General features: G+C 37.4%; 1 protein-coding gene across 3 annotated transcripts in view; it reads right to left on the bottom strand.

Moving 5' to 3' along the window:
- The window catches only part of GABRB2 (gamma-aminobutyric acid type A receptor subunit beta2), a 145,352-nt gene that overhangs the window by 59,777 nt on the left and 65,308 nt on the right, over positions 1 to 20,267 (bottom strand). For all 3 annotated transcript variants that reach the window (XM_068205663.1, XM_068205662.1, XM_068205664.1), the window contains one exon: positions 7,210 to 7,292. In XM_068205663.1, coding sequence (XP_068061764.1) covers positions 7,210 to 7,292 — 83 coding nt within the window. The remainder of the gene's footprint in view (positions 1 to 7,209; positions 7,293 to 20,267) is intronic.

The raw sequence follows: 20,267 nt of genomic DNA, 5'->3' as shown, positions 1-20,267 counted from the left end.
ACCACAGTTCTGCAGTGACTCAAATATTCATTTTCATTCTTCCCCCATGTCAGTAATTCAGCATGAGCTGAAGAGCATTAGCAAGAGCACTGACATTAACTGTTTGAGTTGCTGCTATCAGTGACCAAGGGCAAATACAGATCAGACTGACAACAGACTCCAGTGCCCTCCTGCCCCTAGATGTTTTGAAAACTAATCTAAAAAAATTGCATGCATTCTTTAATGCGATTGATGAACTAAAGACAGCTGTAGTTACATATAGGGAAGAAGCCCACTATCTTAGGAAATCAAATGAGTGTAGAAACATATTTCACTTCTTTTCACAGGTATATGATAGTCACAGTTTGCATTGTCTTCTAAAGAGACCTGAGGTCCAGGGATTCCAGTACCTGATAAATATTACTATTTCATAAAAGCTGTATTATGTTGAAGAAACTATTTAATTTTGAAAAAGACAGTAGACTACTGAAGTAACCCGATGCCATGAAGAATAAGCCATTATTAGCTTTCAGCACCACCTCCATCCCTTTCAATGTTCTAAAAATTTTAAAATAAGACCTAACCACATGTGGTCCCCAAAGAAAATAATAAAAACAAAGTATAATGTCAGATCATACCCTACACCCTGCTAAGGTATGTAACAATAGGACATGAATTTTCCAATAGCACGTATAAATACTTATTTTTCTTGAAGAAATCACCAGTTACAGTCATCTGGAAAGAATACCAGACCTACAGAAAAAAAAGCCTGAAGTATAATATTTTATACTAAAGAGATCCTAAAAAATAAAGCAAAAAATAAAGGTGAATATTTACCTAGTAAAATTCATACCTTCTCAAAATAGGACTGTAAAGTGCTAACCCATCAGCTTTCCATGCTTCCACATAATTTATTGGATATAAGATTATCAGAGATTTTGTTAGAAATATATTTTTTTCTTTTGGAAAATACCTTTCAGCATGAGAGACGCCTTCCTGGACATGTAATTTTTTTCCCAAACCTTCGCATTTGATACTTTCTGGATATGGACTTTTAAAAAGTGCCCCTCTTTTGTTTCCAATAATCCCTTGATAAAATGCAGGGTTATTTGGAATAAGGAAAAATTTACTCTTGTCCAAACTGAGTATAAAAGACAAAATGCATTAAAAGTTTTAAAACCATTTGATTTTGTTTCTGTCCTTTTGATTATACGATTATTCCATAGTCAACTATAGAATGATAAAAAAGAAGAAAAAAAGGCACTTAAAATTATTAGTTTCTCTGTGGAAATCTATGCTGCCAGTATGGTCTGGGGCTGATAGGCACAGATTAGATATTTGTATATTGCATTCCCTTTTAGATTTAACTCCAGGCAGCTTGAAAGCATTAAGAGTCTGTTGCAGAGCTCCTGTACAATTCTTTCTTCATTTGCAAACACTACATCACCTTGTAAGTGCTATGAGAACTTCCAGGATCCAGAGACTGCTGCAAAGATGTACTGAGATATAATGAAAAAAGGAAAATACTTCCCCCTTGCCTACCTGTAGGGTAATAAATCTCAGGTGTTATTTGAGCTGCAGCTTGAAAGCCCAACCGCCAGCTGGGTGTGGGTGGGTGTTATCAAAACCCTACAAACACTGGTTCCCTTGTACACAGCCCACCCTGATCATATGCATTGATGGTGAGCCTGAATTTCCTTCCCCTCTTCAGACGACACCGAAGAATCATCTACTGCTAGGGATTATTTTAGCTCTTCCTGACTCATCCTATCTCCACACTGAAGAGGAGTCAAGGATTTCCTGTTCATTTTCAGTGTGCATTATGCCACTGAAACGATACCTTTTCTCTTCTCAACATGCTTGAGATAAAATTTCTGAGGACAAATAAAGTACCTGTCCCAAGGAAGCCACACTAGAAGCTGATGGTGCCAAAATGGCAACAGACATAGTGGAATTCATCACTGTTTGCTAAACAACACATATCTCTCCTCCACACACAGTGCTGTACAGGTTGAATTGGCAAGGAATCCAAATTAGGAAATCTGAATATGGAGATGATGAACAAGATGAAAGAAAGGGCCACTTTGATAAGACCATCTACTGATAGAGGAATATCCTCTCTGCAATGGCCGTGATGCAAAACAGTCTCAAGCTGAAGAGACAAAAGGGATGGAATACACATTAGCTTTGATAAAAGGAAGTAAAAAAATTAACTACTCTTAAAATTCTAGCTGTCAGTGGCCCAAGTAATATGTTTAGCTTTCCACTTAGTGTGCAATTGTTGGAAGTCACGTGTTGCCATGGTATCCTCCTGTGCTGAGCACCCCACTGCTGGGGACCTGCAGCTTCTTGCCTGGCATCAAACACTCTCGCCTCTAACCCAGAAAAGCCCTGCCTGGTCAGCTCCTGGAGTTCTACCATTTGTCCCGTGTGACCTGATTACAGCTTTGATCCATGGCCAGAGCAGCCATCTGCAAAGTACTCAAAGCTCCAGCAAAAGGCTGCTTTGATTTCTTTTCAGTGCCTTAAAAGTACTCATAAAGTCACCTTGAGCACACAAAGATGACTTCTCTTTCTCTTGTTGATGAGATTTCACAGATGATCTGATTAGAAAGTGTTTGGTATTGGGCTGCACTGCCATGGGCAGGAATGAAACTCTTTTGGCTCTGTTTCTGGCTTTTTCCAGATTCTCTTACTGAATGGAAGTTTTTAACCTAGTGTGCTTCTCTGGTGGTTTTGTCATGAAGCAGAAAAAAAAATCTAATGATTTTTGCTCTGAACACCTCAGGCTTTCACAAAAATGAAATGTCATGAAAACAATTATTCCTCATTCATCAGCAAAGTATTCCCCCTGCCTGTGTGAGAGTGCTTTTCCCTGGTCAGTACAGCCACATGGGGAGCTGGCTGTCTGCTAAGGGCTTGGATGTGCTTCTTTAATGCCACGTCCTTAATACACCACAGAAAGTGTTTCTGAGGAGAAACTCAGTGCATTCTTGTTTGTTCCAAAGCAAAAAGAAATGTAGAAAACAAAAACAAAAAAACAAACAAACAACTGAAAAACCAAAAACCAAAACACTGTCACAAGGCAGATTCTGAATATTACCTCAGTATAACATAAATATAGCCAGGCCTAACACATTATGAAATAAGATAAGAAGGAACTGAAGTAAATTTTTGTCTTTATGTGGCACCACATAATTCAAATGGACAAAGGTCCAGATGTGCCACATGAATCTTGAATAATTTTGTTTAAATTATTTAAAAGAATCACAATTTCTGTTAGGCTGAGGATGTGCAATATGATATCTTATTAGTTTATAGGAATGTTAAGTTTTCTTCAAATTGTCTTGTACTTCTTATTGCCTTTGAGCTCTCGCTAGTCTTATGGATGATTAGCTGAGCCATTCCTCTCAACAGTTACAATTCCAGAGAGGCAGGAAACAGCAGAGAAATAAAATCATTCTCAAGAGTCATCAGAAACTCAGCAATACAAACTACAGTGGCAGAGGTAGGGTGCAGAACAGACAGGTATTTACTAAGTCAATATTCAACTAAAAAACCAAAACTCTCTGTTGCCTGCCAGTTGAAAAACTAAAAAATTAATATATAGGAAAATTGGTTTCCCTCTGGTATTATAACCCTCAGTATGTTGGGGAATAACAAAAGGGAGAAGTAGAATAGCTCAGAGTAGGCCCCCTTGGACATGATAGCCCACAGGTTTAGAAGTATCTTAGCAAAATTGAATATTCAACAAGCGTCTGCTTTTAAAGGACCTCAGAGTGTAAATAGCTATACGTGGAGAAAAACAGGATTTCATTTCTCAAAACTGATACTTTTTAAACTAATGGGGAATAGTCCTCTCTTACACTTTCAACATCTCACTAAGACTGCCCTTCCAAATGCTGTGTCTTGCATCTTAATAGATGTTAACACCCCCTCCATGTCATGTTTTATATTTTATATACAACCCTTTTGCACAAGAATTTCCAATTTGCAAAGTAATCTATATTGATGCAAATCTAGGTTAACAAAAAATTGGTATTGGCCACAAATATCAGTAAGTATAATGACATGAAGAAAAAAGTAGCCCAGGTATTTAAGAATGCATTCAATTCTGGCATCAGAAAGAGGATGAGGGGAGGAAAGGAAGGAGGAAGCAGAGAAAGAATAGAAGGACATTAGGGACATGAACATGAATTGAAACGGGATAAAAAATATCATTACAACTCAAATTACCTGACTTGACAATAACTCCTTTTTTAAACAATGTATATCTGAGCTGGATTTCATAGAAGTACTTGTTATAAGACTAACGAAGAAAAGACAATTAGTAAAGATGTGTAAAAGATGCGTAGGAAATTGTACTGTACTGAATGGTCATGATCAATAGAGAATAGCTGTAAGCAAAGCTCTTCCTTCTTGACATTAATATTCTTTAGTATTTGTGTGTTGATGAAACTTATAATGAAACAAAATCAGCAGGCATTGTCAGGACCAAGGATGATCAGAACAAATATAACAAGAACTGGATAACCTTGAGGACTGTAGCAATATTAGGAACACTGATTTATGTGAACAGTGTTATGAAATGCCAAGTCACATGTTCTTAGCACTATGCCAAAAAAATTCTTCAAAAAGGTAGCAAGAACCCACTGCTGGAAAATGAGTGAGGAAGGGAAAGACCTTACTGTATTGTTCCAGAAAGGACTCTCACCTGTGATATGCCGTTGTGAAGAAAGGCAGGATTAATGTCATAGTGTAATACAGATTTCATCTGGGACATTGTCCATGGTACTAGTTATTCCTAATGAAGAACTAATGCCAGTTCTGCATTTCTCTTAACATATTCCTGCATGACAAAGCTAAAAAGACTGGAATACTCAGTTTCATTAAATGAAATCTATGAGAAACAAGTGTTTTCATTAAATGTGTTATGAAGGTCCCAGTAGGGCCAGAGAAGATACTGAATTAAAAAAAAAAAGTGTAGGTCCAAGCAGTGAGTAATAATTTCATGCCTTCATAAGACATGAAAAGACTTGGGGTAGGAATTCACAGAATATCTCACCACTAGAAGAAAGCAGTGGTGAAACAAGCATCCAAGAGGATCAGTAGGGCAAAAAATTAACCTTCTTCAGGCATGCAGCTCAACCACTTTTTAGAAGTGATTATGACTTCTACACCTGCATTGAATGACTTGGAAAGTCACTTTCAATCTTATTCATCCTGCCCATCTACCTACCAGCACTTTTGCCTTAAGTGATTCATGAGGAGTAGACACACAGATTTTCATCAGGACAGAATGATGTTTATGAAGATGAATCATTTTCTAAAGCAGTGTGACAGTGCTTCAAAACACAGTTCAAATGTTACTTTATCCACACTCTTTACTGGACTGCATTATTACAATGACAGACAGGCTGGCTACACTTAATATCCTGATTTAAATCCATGCTACCTTTGTGATGCTGCAACAGAGCTCAAAAATTCACCAAATGACCTCTGCTCCAGCCATCCCAACTTCTATGGTAAATTCAACTTGTACCCTTTCTGTGATATAATGAGCATTAAGTTCTCATACTGAGTGGAACAACTTTGAGCGCTCAATACCTCAGTTTTTAGGATTGTTTCTTGAGAGATAAGTGATCTGCATCAAACCTCTACTCTAAATCAGATAAAAGGGAAATTTCAATTTACAAGTCCCACATTCTAAGTCTGAATGACAGCAAGTGCTCTCATTGAAAAGCAGAGACACAATTTTCTGCTTTGCCTGACTGATGTGACAGGTATTTCCTGGGAATATTTTCCAGAGCAGGTTGTAAAAGGATGAGAGGAGGGATATCTACTTTGTGAATCCCAATAAGACTTAGTCATCTCAGTAATGCAGAGAGATGGCAAGACATTTTTGGCCATTTAAACAATGCTGTAAATAGAGAGAAAAGATTTCTTCTGACTCTCCAGCTTCCCATCTTACACACATAATTGGAAAATAGAAAAATACCAAGTCCTTGCTACAAGAACAATTAAAAGACACTGTCACAGCAAAAATTTTCCTCAATAAAAATCTCTGTAAGCCTGAATTATGCCAATAGTTTTCTCACACATTATAATCAACATAATACATATACTACCTATATACTGATTGCATAATAGCTGGCTGCAGGTATGAGATCCTTGATCAAATGCTATCAATGGAAATTGTACACAGAATTACAAAAACCCCCAAAGAAACTAGATTTTTTTCCACTCCCAGTGCAAAGTCCACTACTACATTTGCTGCTTGTGAATATCAGTCCACAGAATTTTAATGATAGTCTCAACTCTGCTTAGTTACGCATGGAAATTATTTCAGGCAACAGTGCCACAAGAATTTTAGCATATCTGTAAATTCCAATAAGATGAATGAAATTTGGACACAAATATAAAGCATATTCATAAATGCTTTCTCAAAAGAAGTTCAGCTGTACCGAGTTCTTACCAGGCCGTAGCACAAATTAAACACAGAAATCCCATATATTTCATAATACAGAACTTATTTAAAAATACACATACTTGTATACTGTATATTAAAATGTTAACATTAATCATGAAAGCTTTTATATAATCTTAGAGTGTTAAATAACATGCTTGCAATATTGTCATTATAAAAGTGATCATGAATATTTTTTAGAGAAAAGAGAGTTTTACTTCACAAGTTTTATCTACATAAGTTCAATAGACACCAGCCATTAAACCAGTATATATAAACAGATTGTTTACATGCTTTGGAAGTTTAACTGCAGCACAGTGGTTAGGAAAAACCCATAATACACCTATTTCAAGGACAATTCTAACCTCTTGCCTTCACTTATAAGTGTAAACAAGCTGCCACACAGTTCAGAAGTAAAGGAGGATAAAGAACTGATAATAATCCTTGTGCTCCTCACATGAACTCCAACAAGGCATTTGAATGAGACTTTTAAAGCTGTAAATTGTCCATCAAAACACAGAATAACTTTAGCTAATCCTTGTGCCACAAATTACTAATCCATCTGGAAAGCTATTTTTTTTGCTTGTGTTTACAAGAATCTAAACATCATCAGACAGAAAGACAACTGGGTTAGTAGCATGTAAAAAAAAAAAGCCAACAACAAAAAAACTCTGAATACAAAACCTGAAAAAATCAGAACTGACAGAAATAAAAACTCTAAAGCAGTTGACCAGAGAATAAGTAGGATTTGCAGAAGTACTTACAGCTTTCAATCTCCAGCGTGCAGTTCTGCTCGTCCAGCGGATATCTCCGCAGGTCCATCATACAAGCAGCTGTTGTTGTAATTCTGGGAAGGAAAGAGAAGAGTTTGTTAATGGGAAGGTTGTTAATGTGCCTTGGTCCAGCCTTTCCTCGATCACACTTTGGTGAAAGAAGAAACTGTATTGCTACATGACTGATGCTCTGCCTGATCTTGCTTGGATACCCTGTCTGCTGCCTGCTTGTAACCAATGCTGTCCCAGGGAGGCTCTCCCAGCACTGCTTCCCCTCGACACAGCGGCCTGCTGCTGTGTGCTAAGCATAGCTGACTGGCCAAAGCCCCTGGGCAGCCTGCTTCCACACCATGAGAACAATGAGAGCATTGGGCAGCAGCCACTGGTACAAGCTTTCTTCAAGCTGAAAGGCTGACCAAAGGAATGAGCTCAGATTGTAAAATCCAAGATGATGATCTCCACAATGGGAGCCAAGGGGAGTAGATGGAGTGCCTACAGCACATGCAGACATTAAGACATTACAGGATCAATGTCTTTCCAAGGTATTAATGAGAGATTGGGTGACAGTTTCCTTCTCAAAATCCTGTCTCATGTATGACATTTACTACTGGCTTTTCATAGCAGATATTTAGAATGTTCAATACGAGTCCAGAAACTTCTTGTATGTTGTTCTGATAAAAAGACTTCAAAGAACTCTTTCATTTGATAGATCTTATTCTTTCTTCTTGAATACCTAAAAAGTGTTCATTAGTGGCAGAAAATTACAGTTGCCTGGTGAAAATTCACTCAAAATTGACTGTAACAACCATTCCTGCAAGGCAGAAATTAAGAATCTTCATAAGTATGCTTACTGTCCTATCCTATTGGTGTCTTGGAGAAAAGGAACATCTTTTGGCACCAAGTTCTTTCTTCATTCCATATAGGTGTACTCACAGAATTGCTTTGAAAGATATAATGTTTTTAATCAGTGTGTATCACCAGAGATGCTTCACAACAAAAAACTTTGTGGAGTGGGACGAAAGTAGAGGGAAAAAGGCTCCTTTGGTGCCTCTCAGTGAAAGCCTTCCAGATTTTCACAAAATCAGACTGCTGGGGAATACATGTGTGTTGATAGCAAATGCAAATGGAGCAAGCAGAAGCACATCTTGGTAAAAAAACCTCTTGGCAGTTAATACTTGGCTCCTTATTTTTAAATTTAAAGAAAAATCAAAGAAATTGCCCTGTTCCAGTGTCAATATAAGATTGATTATTTTGGGGCAAACTTCAAGAAAGGTATAGAGAGACCAGAAAAAAATTACAGCTCATGTTTTTTGTTGGGTTATGTTTGGGTTTTTTTGTGGGGAGGTTTGTTTTGATTTCCTCAGTATTTCCATACTTACATGTATATTATAGCCAGGATTTTACAAGAGTTTCAGTAGTTTATGGAGGAAAAGGCAGAGCACAGACATACAGCCAAGGTTTAAATACACAAAAGAGTTATGGTAAAAGCTAACCTGGTTGACTACAAAGTTTTCTCAGAGCTTTCTCTGCACTAAACACTTCCTACTAGAGCCTACCAGATCCAAGGGTTCCACACAGATACAGCCCCCAGCCCCTGCTACCCTCTGCAAAGTGTCTGTTCCCACTGGTGGAGTGGAGAACTCACAATTCTCACACATTTCCAGAGGATTTTTGGTGCAAATAAACCAAGAGTGGCCAAAGGCTGCAGACAGTTGGGATAAAAGCTCTGTAGAGAACATTAGGAAATTACTAAAGGACACAATGCCCTGCACCTCACCAGAAAGTAAATGAAAAAAAAGTGGCACAGCAAGGAAAATTATTTGCAGAGCAGGGATTTAATCAAGTCCAAACAGAAGTTTTGAATAACTGAATGTATGTAATTCAACTTGCTTGTTCCTTCCTATCCATAATGCAAATCCATTGAAATAAAATCAGTAGTCTGTCCTTTCCTCTCCTCGTACCTTCCTCATATTTATAGCCTGGCTTCTCACATTTATAGCAAAGTAGAAGTTCTCTTTCATCTTCATAATTAATTAAACAGTAAAACTACCTTTGGATAATTCTTAGTGGTTCACAATTCATTGTTATTAGCTAAATCAAATTACCAAAGCAACAGAGTGCAAGAATTACCACCTTGGAATACCTTTAAAGGCAAGAGACATGACCCACACCTTTTCAGACAGAGGAAGAAACAGTTCATTTTAGAAGTTGGGAACACTTGAAACAGGCCCAAAGCCTTTCCCCCAGAGCAGAGCAGTTTAAATTTTCACAGCAGGATTAAAAATACTTTTATACAGCCTGTACTAGTGCAAAAAATATAACATTGTGTTTTGCATAAAGTAACCTTGAGAACAAACAGTGAAAAAGTGAAAGCTTTTGAAAAAACAACACAGTGACTCAAGGCACTGCAGTCATTAGGGATGATACACAATAACAGGACCCAGAGAGGCACCGCATGAAATGAAACACATCACAGAACTGTTTCTCTCATACACTCATCTTTTCATCTGTTGCTAAAGAAAGAGAAACCTTGTGATATTTTATGATTCCTAAAAATGAAAATGAGTTTTCATCTTCCTCTTTTATGAACTATATTTTGAATGTAGACTGATTACTAAGCACAAGAAAAAAGCTAACCCTGAAGCACCACTAAACTGACTAAATAAAGTATTATGAAGTAGACCTAGAGAAAACTTCTCGTGTTAAAAGAAGCACAGCTACAGTGCAAAAAATATGCACCACAGCTGACTTGCAGGGAAAGTAAAGTTTGCTGTCAATAATTCAAAATAATTCAGATAAATTTTGATAAAGCTGAAAATCTGCACACCTCCAAATCTCTGGAGGGTTTGTTATTCAAATAAGAGTCAGAAATTCTCACTACTTCTTTAAGAGGCCAAATGTGAAAGCCATAAAGAACTTCTTTAAACACTTCCAAACTTAAAGTGAGGCAGAAAATAATACTCCTCTTATAATACTATCCCAGAAGTACTAGTAGGTCTTATTTTTCGGTTCTATGCAGGGAACAGTTTTTCTAAATCCTATACATTTTGCTTTTCTGACAAGTTCAATTGCAATTTGAAATCCAAAATAGCAACTTAAACAGTTCTGACATCAGTAGTGAAGAAAAAACAGCACTGGAAGACAGGAGAGCAATGCTAATGCCATGTGGAGATGGACAGAATCCAATTCCCTCTCGATGCTGCAATGGCTTTGCAAAGCTGTGGAGAATAAACAGTAAGAAAAACTTACCTCTGCCCTGGAAGGAAGTAGCCCTGACCTACAATTACAGGTTTACAGACACACAGGAATTATGAGCAAGAGGGAGACAATTTCAGACAGCTCTCCTGAGCAGAGTGGTGGTACAAGAACTCTGTCACACCCTCCTCTCCAGTTCTAGCTCTAACAGAACATGATTCTATGGAGTCAAAGAAAGAGCTGAAGCCCATGAAAATACAAAAACTAATTCTTTCTCTAAATGTATGCACATATATCTTGTTGAAAGCAGAGTGAAATTCTGCTTCTGCTTTGTGTATCTGTAAGCTGACTGACTCCCCATTAACAGCACCAGAAGCAATCCAAAGAACTCACAGGAACAACAGACTCAATCCCTTTATTGAGGACTTTGTAAGAATTCTGTGTGTGTGGTGAAAGAGAGTCAGGAACTCTTTAAATTAGTTACTGAAATAATTTACTGCAGCTAAACCCACTTTTCACCTTTGCTTCTTGGAAAAAGTCCTTGTGCATGACAGCTGGAAATACCTGTGACAGCAGCAGCCAGCAGAACCAGTTTTAAATACCTGGAAAATCTGGGAACAAAATATCAGTGAGATAAATCTCTTGGATGATAATGTTGGATTTAAGCATATGTCAAGGTTGATAGACATACTAGCAGATCTACTTTTAAATAAAATAAACTTATTGCTAATTAGAGAGTCCACAGAATTTTTCTCCTTCTGTTTATTCACAGAAAATAAAAGCTTCCCTTGTGTGATCATACGTAAAGGGTTGGCTGTAGGAAACTCCAAACAATAACGACATTTCTAAAAATTCAACATTAAATCTAAAAATTCAGCTACTGAATTTTTCAACTATAAATCAACTATAAACTTTCAACTGTAAACAGCATATAGAGTCTTAATGTAGTTTTCTAGGAAGAGAAGACCAGCTGTTAATGCTACCTAGAATCTGTAATACACTCTCTTCTAACACTGCTCCTCAACATTTCCTGAGTATTCCAACCTAAGTGTCAACAGCTCACTTTTCTTACTCCATTTGGAAGTAATGACATGTAGATATTTCCCCCTTGTTTCCAGAGTGTGCAGTCCTTAGACAGTAAGGTGCTCTCTGAAAGCACTAGGTATATTTGTCATATATACTTAGTGCTTTCAGAGTATATATGCCTTATTTATGTACTTATATACATATATATACAAGCTGAAAGGCATAACCACAATACAAGTTAAGAATACAAAGGATATTATATTAAAGCACTATCCAAATGTAATACAAGAGAAGAAAAACCTTTTGTAGCTCATGAATCACAGGGAGTCAGAGCCCACACAGAAACTTTGACCGCATTAAGTTTTGTTGTTGCTGGGATTATTGGTAAAATACCAGATTTTTAAAGGAAACTAAAATCTCTATGCCTCTGATCTTTCTTGGTAAGATGTTCTGCATTTCTCTGCTGAAGTACAGCCTATTGAGCCATCTGTATGCCAGAAGGGAAGAGTCATGGAAAACCAGAGAACTGGGCTTTTATTTCATGGTAAAATAATTCTGTCACAGAAGAATCAGAATTTTGCTGCAGGGTTCCATTCCATCTTCTGCTTTATGCTATATATGTAGCTCTATAAATTGTTCTTTAAGTGAGATAGCATTTCTTACTATCCTGTCACTGTGTCCAAAATTCAGTCATAGCACCATCGTAATTTAAGTCCTTGCAAAAAGCACACATCACACTGCAGTAAAATCTTCTGCTACAATAAACTCAGCTTTAGATGAATTCATTCAAACCTTTCTCTGAAGTAATAGGTTCTTCTCCAGGAAATAACACCTACATAAAATGGCAGAAAAGCTCAGAGGAGCACTTCATAATTTTAATATTTTATCACTGAGAAATGTATCCTTGTCTTTCAGCATTCACTTCACTTCTCCCTTTCAAAAGAAATAAATAAAAGGGAGTATGCTGAAATACTACAGGACTTACAGAAAATGAAACAACATGAGCATGATCAGTAGTATGAAACAAGCAACCTTGGAATAAAGAGTTAGTGCATCTCCTCCACCCATCCAGAGTTTATAGTCCTTTTGCTTTACTAAGCATCACTGAAAACCTCAAAGTCATACTTTCAAATATTTCACAAAACATGCTTCTTATTCTGGTTGGGAAAATTCAGGTCTACTTCACTGCATGTCTGCAATGAAATAAAAAGTGCATTATTTCACTTTCTTTCTCTTAAAAAATTATATTGTTACCATCCAAGTCACACTGCATAAAATAAATCATATATAAAAAACGTTTTTAAACCAGTTCTTCTGATATTACACCACATTAAATACAGACTCTCAAACTAGGCAAGAGAGCTAGAACTTTTCAAGGGGACACATGAATTTGGTGAGTTTTTAATCAGTTCTCACCACCTAAAATAACGTGCTTAGCTCTAACAAGTACATTGCACTGTAAACATACCCTATACTAACAATTTTTATTGCTGACACAACCTGCACCTCCCTCTGTTAGTGAGGAGCTTGTGCTCTGGATAATGAGCTCACACAGAAGCTGCAGCCACTTGATTATGTTCTTAATCCATGGTTTCTGTGTATTTGATTTATCAGATGTATTTGATGTATCAGATTCCAGGAAACTGAGTGGAAGGTGTTTTCACTGTTCTGGAGGAAAAAAGTTCTACTTAAGTGAAAAACTAAAGTGAAAGTAAAAACAATCTTCAGTGATAAGTTTTATGATTGCAGCTTATTTAGTAATTCTTACAGAAGTAGTAAGAAAAGAGCCCAAAACTCTCATTCCTCTGGCTTTTGTGAGTCAGACACTCATTTCCCACAGGAAAATGTCAATAGAAATAATAAATGCAAGTGGACTCTTAATAAGCAGAAATTCTCCCAGATCCAAAAAGGTGGGAAAATCAGTAAAAAACCCTGTGACACAGACCAGAAATTATTAAGTTTCTTTCAACAACCTTTACAATAAAGCACTCACCCATGCAATTCTTACAAATCACTGAAACAAAAGAAAAATGAGCTCTCCCTGTCCTAAAACAGGAGTCACACTTGAAAAACAATCAAACAGGGAGACAGTTAAGAGTCAGCATGAAGGTGAGCTGCAAGAAGCATAGTAGAATACCAGACAGGTTATTACTATCTAACTGAATTTTTATTAGAAATTTTTATCCAACAGACTGGAATGCAGAGAGTTACACTGCCTCTGTGTAGGACTTCTATTATACCATTTACTTTCTATGCCTTTTCCCCCATTAGACAATCTATTATATACTTTGCATTTCCAGCAAAAAAGGAAAGCTCACAAATATTTCCTCTTTTCTGCTCTGAAAGAACTTCACTGGAGCTAGTAATGAAGTGTTTGCTCAGCTTTTCTTAATATCTTCTTTTATTTTCTGTCGATAGACAACCTGACCTTCCCTAAAATGCTTCAGAAACTATTTCAGTAGCATGTCAAAGTAACAGGGCACACATAACCATGATTTGCTCACCACAATAGAGAATGAGTAAGGGAAAAATCCTCCTCCAAGCAGATTCACAACGACATAATTATATGTCAACCCTGCTGCCTTGCAGTTACCACCATTGCCCAAGATGTCTTGAGTGCTCCAGTTAGTGAAACTTTCTAGAGAACACTGCACTAGGGCCACCTCTACCCATGACCAAGTCTTATAAAAATGTAGATTTTAAAATTTTTTAAATTGTTTTTGATTCTGCTTTTCCTGATGTCAAAGAGGATGAGGTTCTCCCATTCCTTACTCCCTGAACAGGTCTCAAACCAAACTGTCATTCACCAGATACTCAGTTTATAGAAACAGAGCATGCCAAGCCATCTCCCAAAGTAAGAGCCACAGATCTGTGTCCCAGGGAAGCTCATCCTGAGCAACCTGAGCCACTGCAGCACAGCCCCCTCAGCCCCTGCAGCTGGAATGTGCTCTCTGCTTGCCATAGGGTGCTCTTGCAAAATGCATCTCCACACTTACCTCTGATAACACATCCTCTTTCATTCTCTGAGAGGTGAGCCACTATCCAACAGCTGTAGAAAATAATTTTATTTTTAAGAGAGTTCCCGTGAGAGCTGGAAGCACATGCAGTTGCTAAGCTCATCAGGAGAATTATGTAGCCAAAATCTCCTCTGTCCCCACCTTCCCTCTCCCCTCATGCATCTTGGAGGCTTGAAACAGTGCCACAAGCAAAAAAGAGAATGAGAAACTGTCCTGTTTTGTCCTGCTATTGCACAGGATGATTAAATCTCCTGTAATCATTCAGTAAAATAACTCAAATATCCTTGTAACTGACTATTGTAATGAAATTAATATCTCTAGCTTTGCAAATAAATAGTTCAGCTTATTTCTGATATTTAGGGCAGAGTAAGAGACACATACCCAAATATGTAATTTTAACCTACTGACATTCTTTCAAATATCACTGTAATATCAACTGTCAATAAAGGCAAAAGACAAACAAGTAACACACATGATCTTAAAGCTCCAAAGCATCTGAAAGGCCTCAGACTTTATGTCTGCTATGCTAATGTATTACACTGCCATTGGCTAGATTAGCACACTGACACTAATATCTCAGTTTGCTTTTAATTTTATTGAATGAGCATTATTTGTAGTTAGTAGGTCATAATGCTTCATCCCCCTGTAGCAATAAGGGGATGGGAGTAGTGAAGTGCATGGGTAGGTTGCGATTTTTTCAAAATAAAAATTCTGCAGTGCACAAAAATGTGTGTATATGTACATATATATGTACACACACACACACATATATATATATGTATCTCATTTCTACTGGTAAAACAGAAGGTAATATAAGGGTTATTTCAGTGAGAGTGAGACTGTCCATACTAGATTTATCTTGCATCTACAAAGCCAGTGCACATAATACTAATTACAAGGATGTTTGCATATCCTCACCTGATCAGCGTCTCCAGGGGCTGTGTAAAATCTTTTAAAAGGAAGCAATAAGAAACCAGCTTCCCCTCCCTCTCCTGCCCCTTTCTTCTGACTGCAAAATTCATGACTTGATACTTTAGAAACCATATCTTTCAGGACTCAAAGGAAAATGGAACCCCTGATTTGAAATACATAAAAGTATCTTTCTTCCTTTATACAGTGTCTCAAAGTATATGAAAGCACGCTTTAAAAAGAAAACAAAAATAGCTCTGAAACACAGAACAACTGAATCAACTGTGCACCCATATCAGTTAACACTATTAATTCCATTTTGTGTTCATATTCATCAAGAGTGACAAGCAACACGAATACATTCACACACACACACATACATATAACAACATAAATAACATATGCTCCTTCATCATACTTGATAAATGCTCTAACTTTTAGGGCTTATCCCTGCAGCTGTACTTTCCTTTTTTTCGCAGCCAAATACCATTTTAAATCCCTGCCAAACAGGGCAACGAGGATTGGGTGACAGTGATTGGGAAGTATCTCACCAAGTTTTTATCCTTGATTTTACACAAGTCTTTATTACTAATAATTCCTGAATTGTAGTTGACTACTGCATCACCCAAGTCAATTTTTAAATTTAACACAGAGAACAGACGCTGACCACAATATTAATGTCACAAGACCCCAATTAATACCTAGCACCAATCTATAATTGCATTCCTAAGAATTCAACTTTTTGTCATTGTTTGTATCTATTTTTTTTACACCATTTGATTTACTGATTCCTGTAGCTGTTAAAATAAACAATAAAACTGCTGTCAAGAAGCTTATAATCTTATACCAAGTGGTTTTAAGTTTGGCTTTTTATTGCAAAAAGTTAACATCATATGACTGCAAAAATGTAATAAGTATAATTGGACTAGATTATTCTTTTTTTTCCCACAGCTCTGATTTCAGCAGATCACACACACTGCACACAAAGAGATCACTGGCCAGGTTTTAAAACTGTGTTTGATTTATGCCCTTAGGAGTGTCTACACGGCAGCACCAAGGGCCTATTTCCAGATACTGGAGTGGTACAACTGACATAATACATAACGACCTGGAACACCACACAGAATTAAAAGAGGCACTGTAAAATTACAGATAAGCCCTTGGGGGAAGGCTTGAATGGTTTTTTGCAGCAACTGTTATGTCCATAGAGAGGTGATTACAGAATAGTGTCGAGTTTTTCACTTAGGAATGAGAGCATTTTTCCCTAGAACAGGGAGAAATTTAGTGTGTCAACAGCACTCCAGGTAGTTATGTACCAAGAATATGAGGAAAAAACCCAACCAAAAGCAAAAAAAACCCCACGTATAATAAAATGTACTTTTGATACTGGTGTTAATGTTAAGGCTGCACCATATAGGTAGTACTTCACATGCCCTCTTGCACAAGTACATGCCTGCAAGACCTGTAGATCCAAGTGTCTGAGCACATCACACCTCACAAAACTGCAGAGGGGCAGGATTAATATCTTCAGTGTCAGAACCTCAACTAAGGTTCAAATCTTTCAGTCCAATGTGGTTAATTACAGACTACTTTCAACTACTTTTCTCACTTTTGCTCCTCCTCACCTACTTGCCATGATCTACAGAAAGGCCAACACTGCCCTGCTAAGTGGGGGGAGGCAGTATTAGCCAACAAAAGAGGGCAAGAATCTCTGCTGCTAATTGCTTTTGAATTGCCTCATTTTGCTTTAAGTGATGTTTTATTTCCAGAAGATTTGTTTGGGTTGTATCAAAGATATCACATCATTTATTCTGTAGAATGGACGCTTAGTTAATATTTTTTAAAATACGTATTTTTCACCACTTAAAGGTTCGGTGCCTATGTTTAATCCTACAAGTTACCTAGGCAGATGTCCTTGTATACCAAGCAGGACACCAAATCCTGCACGGAGTAAATAAGATCTGACCAACATGGACAGTATAAATACAGATAGTGGGTATTCCACAACAACATTTTGAATTTATTGAAGAGAAATCGCTCACTTAAAATGACAACCAGAATTCTTAAAAATGTCTACAATTTATTCAACGATTTGTATTAAATTATTACCTATAAAGCACAGATGAAAGAGACATGTATGTAAATCATCTTCAATGTGCACACTAAGAATTAACACTGAGGGAAATAATGCTACAGATCTTCATGCTTCACTCAAGCCCAGTGTGTCCAGTGTCAGTGGGACTTCTCCTGCCCAATTATCAGCTGGATCTGAGGCTGTTTAAGGTGTCTTGAACAAATCACCTGTTTGCATTGTAGTTATATACCTCATCTCCACAACTACTCCCATGTGAACAGTATTTAATTGAGGAAATTAATAAAGATTTAGGAGATATTTTTAGGCTTAATTCACAGCAAATAAGTTTCAAATTACAAATTTCTATTATCATCAAATGACTTTATGTAAGGCTCCTGCAGAGAGCAGGAAAAAAAAAAAGACAAGAAAAACACCTACAGATGAATTTTTATGTAAAATGTTGTAATGAGGAGTTGGGAAAAGAAGATCCCTCTTATTTATATAAATGCTTTAGGATAGGTCTGACATGAGAAAAATATGAACAAGCTTATTCTGCTCATTTAATTCCTAAACACTGCTATTTTTCCTGCTCAGGGTAATCTGTAAGTGGAGATCTGTGGGGAAAACCCATTTTGCAGCTATTTCTGATCCTACTTCCTCTTTTCTCTCTTCTGACATATGGGTCTACTGACATGCCCAAGCCAGTACAATTCTTTTTTATATTGACAATGAAAAAATGAATTACTTAGAATTGTCTTCTATTACATTCCAGATGTCATATCTGGCCTCAACCCTCTCCTCATCTATTTTGTTAGGCTTGTATTGCCCATTTCATATCTGATCCATTTGGGACACCAAATACTCTTATTGCTTTAATATATTATTAGAGCAGGAATATTATTTTGAAAATGGGAAGCCATGTTCTCCTTGAATATTTCCAAATCCATACCTACATCAATTCAACTCAGCTTTAACTAAGAGTTTATTTGATGTGTGAGAGAAGCATAACAATGAGTCAAACCTAATGACTAAAATTAACAAGGCATCTAAGTTAACTCCAGCCATCCTTCTGGAATCCAATTCCCAAGGGCTACATCTCATCCTGTGCCAAAATTAGGATGCTCAGTCACGACCTTTCTCTTCCTCAACCTAATTTCAGAACATTCATATCTTTGTTCCAAACAGAAACAGGAAAACCACTCAACAGACTTCTGACATATCAGCTGTCTCATACTGGCAGGAGCTGAAAGCTTGATAAGCTATGTAACACACTGAATGCTGGAAATCTAAATAGAAAATCTGGATAGGAAATATTCAGTTGGTCCTGCTCTGTTTATGAAATAAAACCTTTAAAAATTCTCAGTAAGTAGATTGCAGTGGCCAGAACACTAATCCATATACTGCAAAAAAAAACCCAAACAAAAAAAAAAAGTGTTTCCTCCTCATTACCATATTTTCCTGTAAAAAATGCTTTTAAATAAATAAATCTGTATTCCCTTCAGACAAGCTTCAGAAATCTTAGCAAGGTCCCTTCTTTTACATTCTAAAGCTAGTTAGATCCATCAGTTTCTGCAGTCAAAGTTATTTGCATTTATGATCAATAAAGCCATTAGATTTGGAAGATACGTGACTCTGACCTGCCAAAGAGCCTAGGATGCTGCTGTTCACAATCCCATTAGCAGAGAGGGTGTGACCGGAGGCAGATTAGAATCAGTTGAACTCAGACTCTCTTTGACACCCTCAGTCTCAAAGAGTCTGAGTTCAACTGATTCTAATCAGAGTTTAATCGGGTCTCGGCTTCCCATAGACTTATGCGGACAGTGGGGATCGCTTTTAACATTCTGTGCAGCCAGAACTGAATTTTAACACTTCACACTGCATTGAAAGTTGAATCAATACATGGGCTACATATGAGGGATTTCTTTGTATTGTGTACTTTTATAATTTAATTTAGAAAACATGTTCCCCATAGCTTTTTCTGTTACCTTGTCTCTACATGAACCTTTTTTTCTCCAAGAAACAATTTAAAATGAGTTGAGGTAGATGAAAAGTCAGATGGAAAATGTCAGTCCTACCCAACAAAGCAAACACATCTGATGAGAAATTAAATGTTTATCTCAGATATGTCAGACCTGTCTGGGACCCATTCCTTCAGTTCAGGGAATTTTTAAAGTGATCATTTTGCTGTAGAAAGTGCACATTTTCTTTCTTTTTTTTTTTTTTTTTAAACCAATCTCTAAAATTACTCCTATGCTTTACTTAAAATTCTTTTATACATCAACAATAGGACAATACATGCTGCAACTCAGTAAATCAAATTCAGAGCCTTGGGAAGCATTTACTTGATTAAATGCACAGGTGCTCTGAGGTGACTGCAAACACTGGCATAAAGCAAAAGCACCACTGGCACAGCAGGTTGAGCACAGAGCCATCCCCGAGGCACAGCACAGAGGTTGGTGGCTGCTGTGTCCCCTCTACACATCCTCAGCCACTCCTGAGCCCAGGCACGTGAGCAATGGCCATCCAGCCACAGCCATCAGCAAAACCTACAGAACCACAGACACGTCAGCACTGCTGCCACTTACCATGGTAAAAAAGTCACCACTGTCCACCTGGCAAGAACTTTTGACTTAATGTACAAGGATAACACCAGCACAGTAACAAAACCAGCACTCCCTCTGTGAGGCAGAGTGCTCATGGGAAATATGCTGGAAGGGCTTTTTAAAAATAACCACTCAGCAGCAAAGTCCTAGCAGGGATGGGGACTTCACGTTGGTGTTGCCTGCAATGTGAGGTCAGAAGGAGAGTACGCTGTGTAACAAAACAGA

This window comes from Anomalospiza imberbis, chromosome 15, assembly GCF_031753505.1.
Source record: "Anomalospiza imberbis isolate Cuckoo-Finch-1a 21T00152 chromosome 15, ASM3175350v1, whole genome shotgun sequence".
In the NCBI taxonomy this organism is placed as follows: domain Eukaryota; kingdom Metazoa; phylum Chordata; class Aves; order Passeriformes; family Viduidae; genus Anomalospiza; species Anomalospiza imberbis.
Note: the sequence above shows the minus strand (reverse complement) of the source record. Positions and strands in the feature narration are given on the sequence as shown.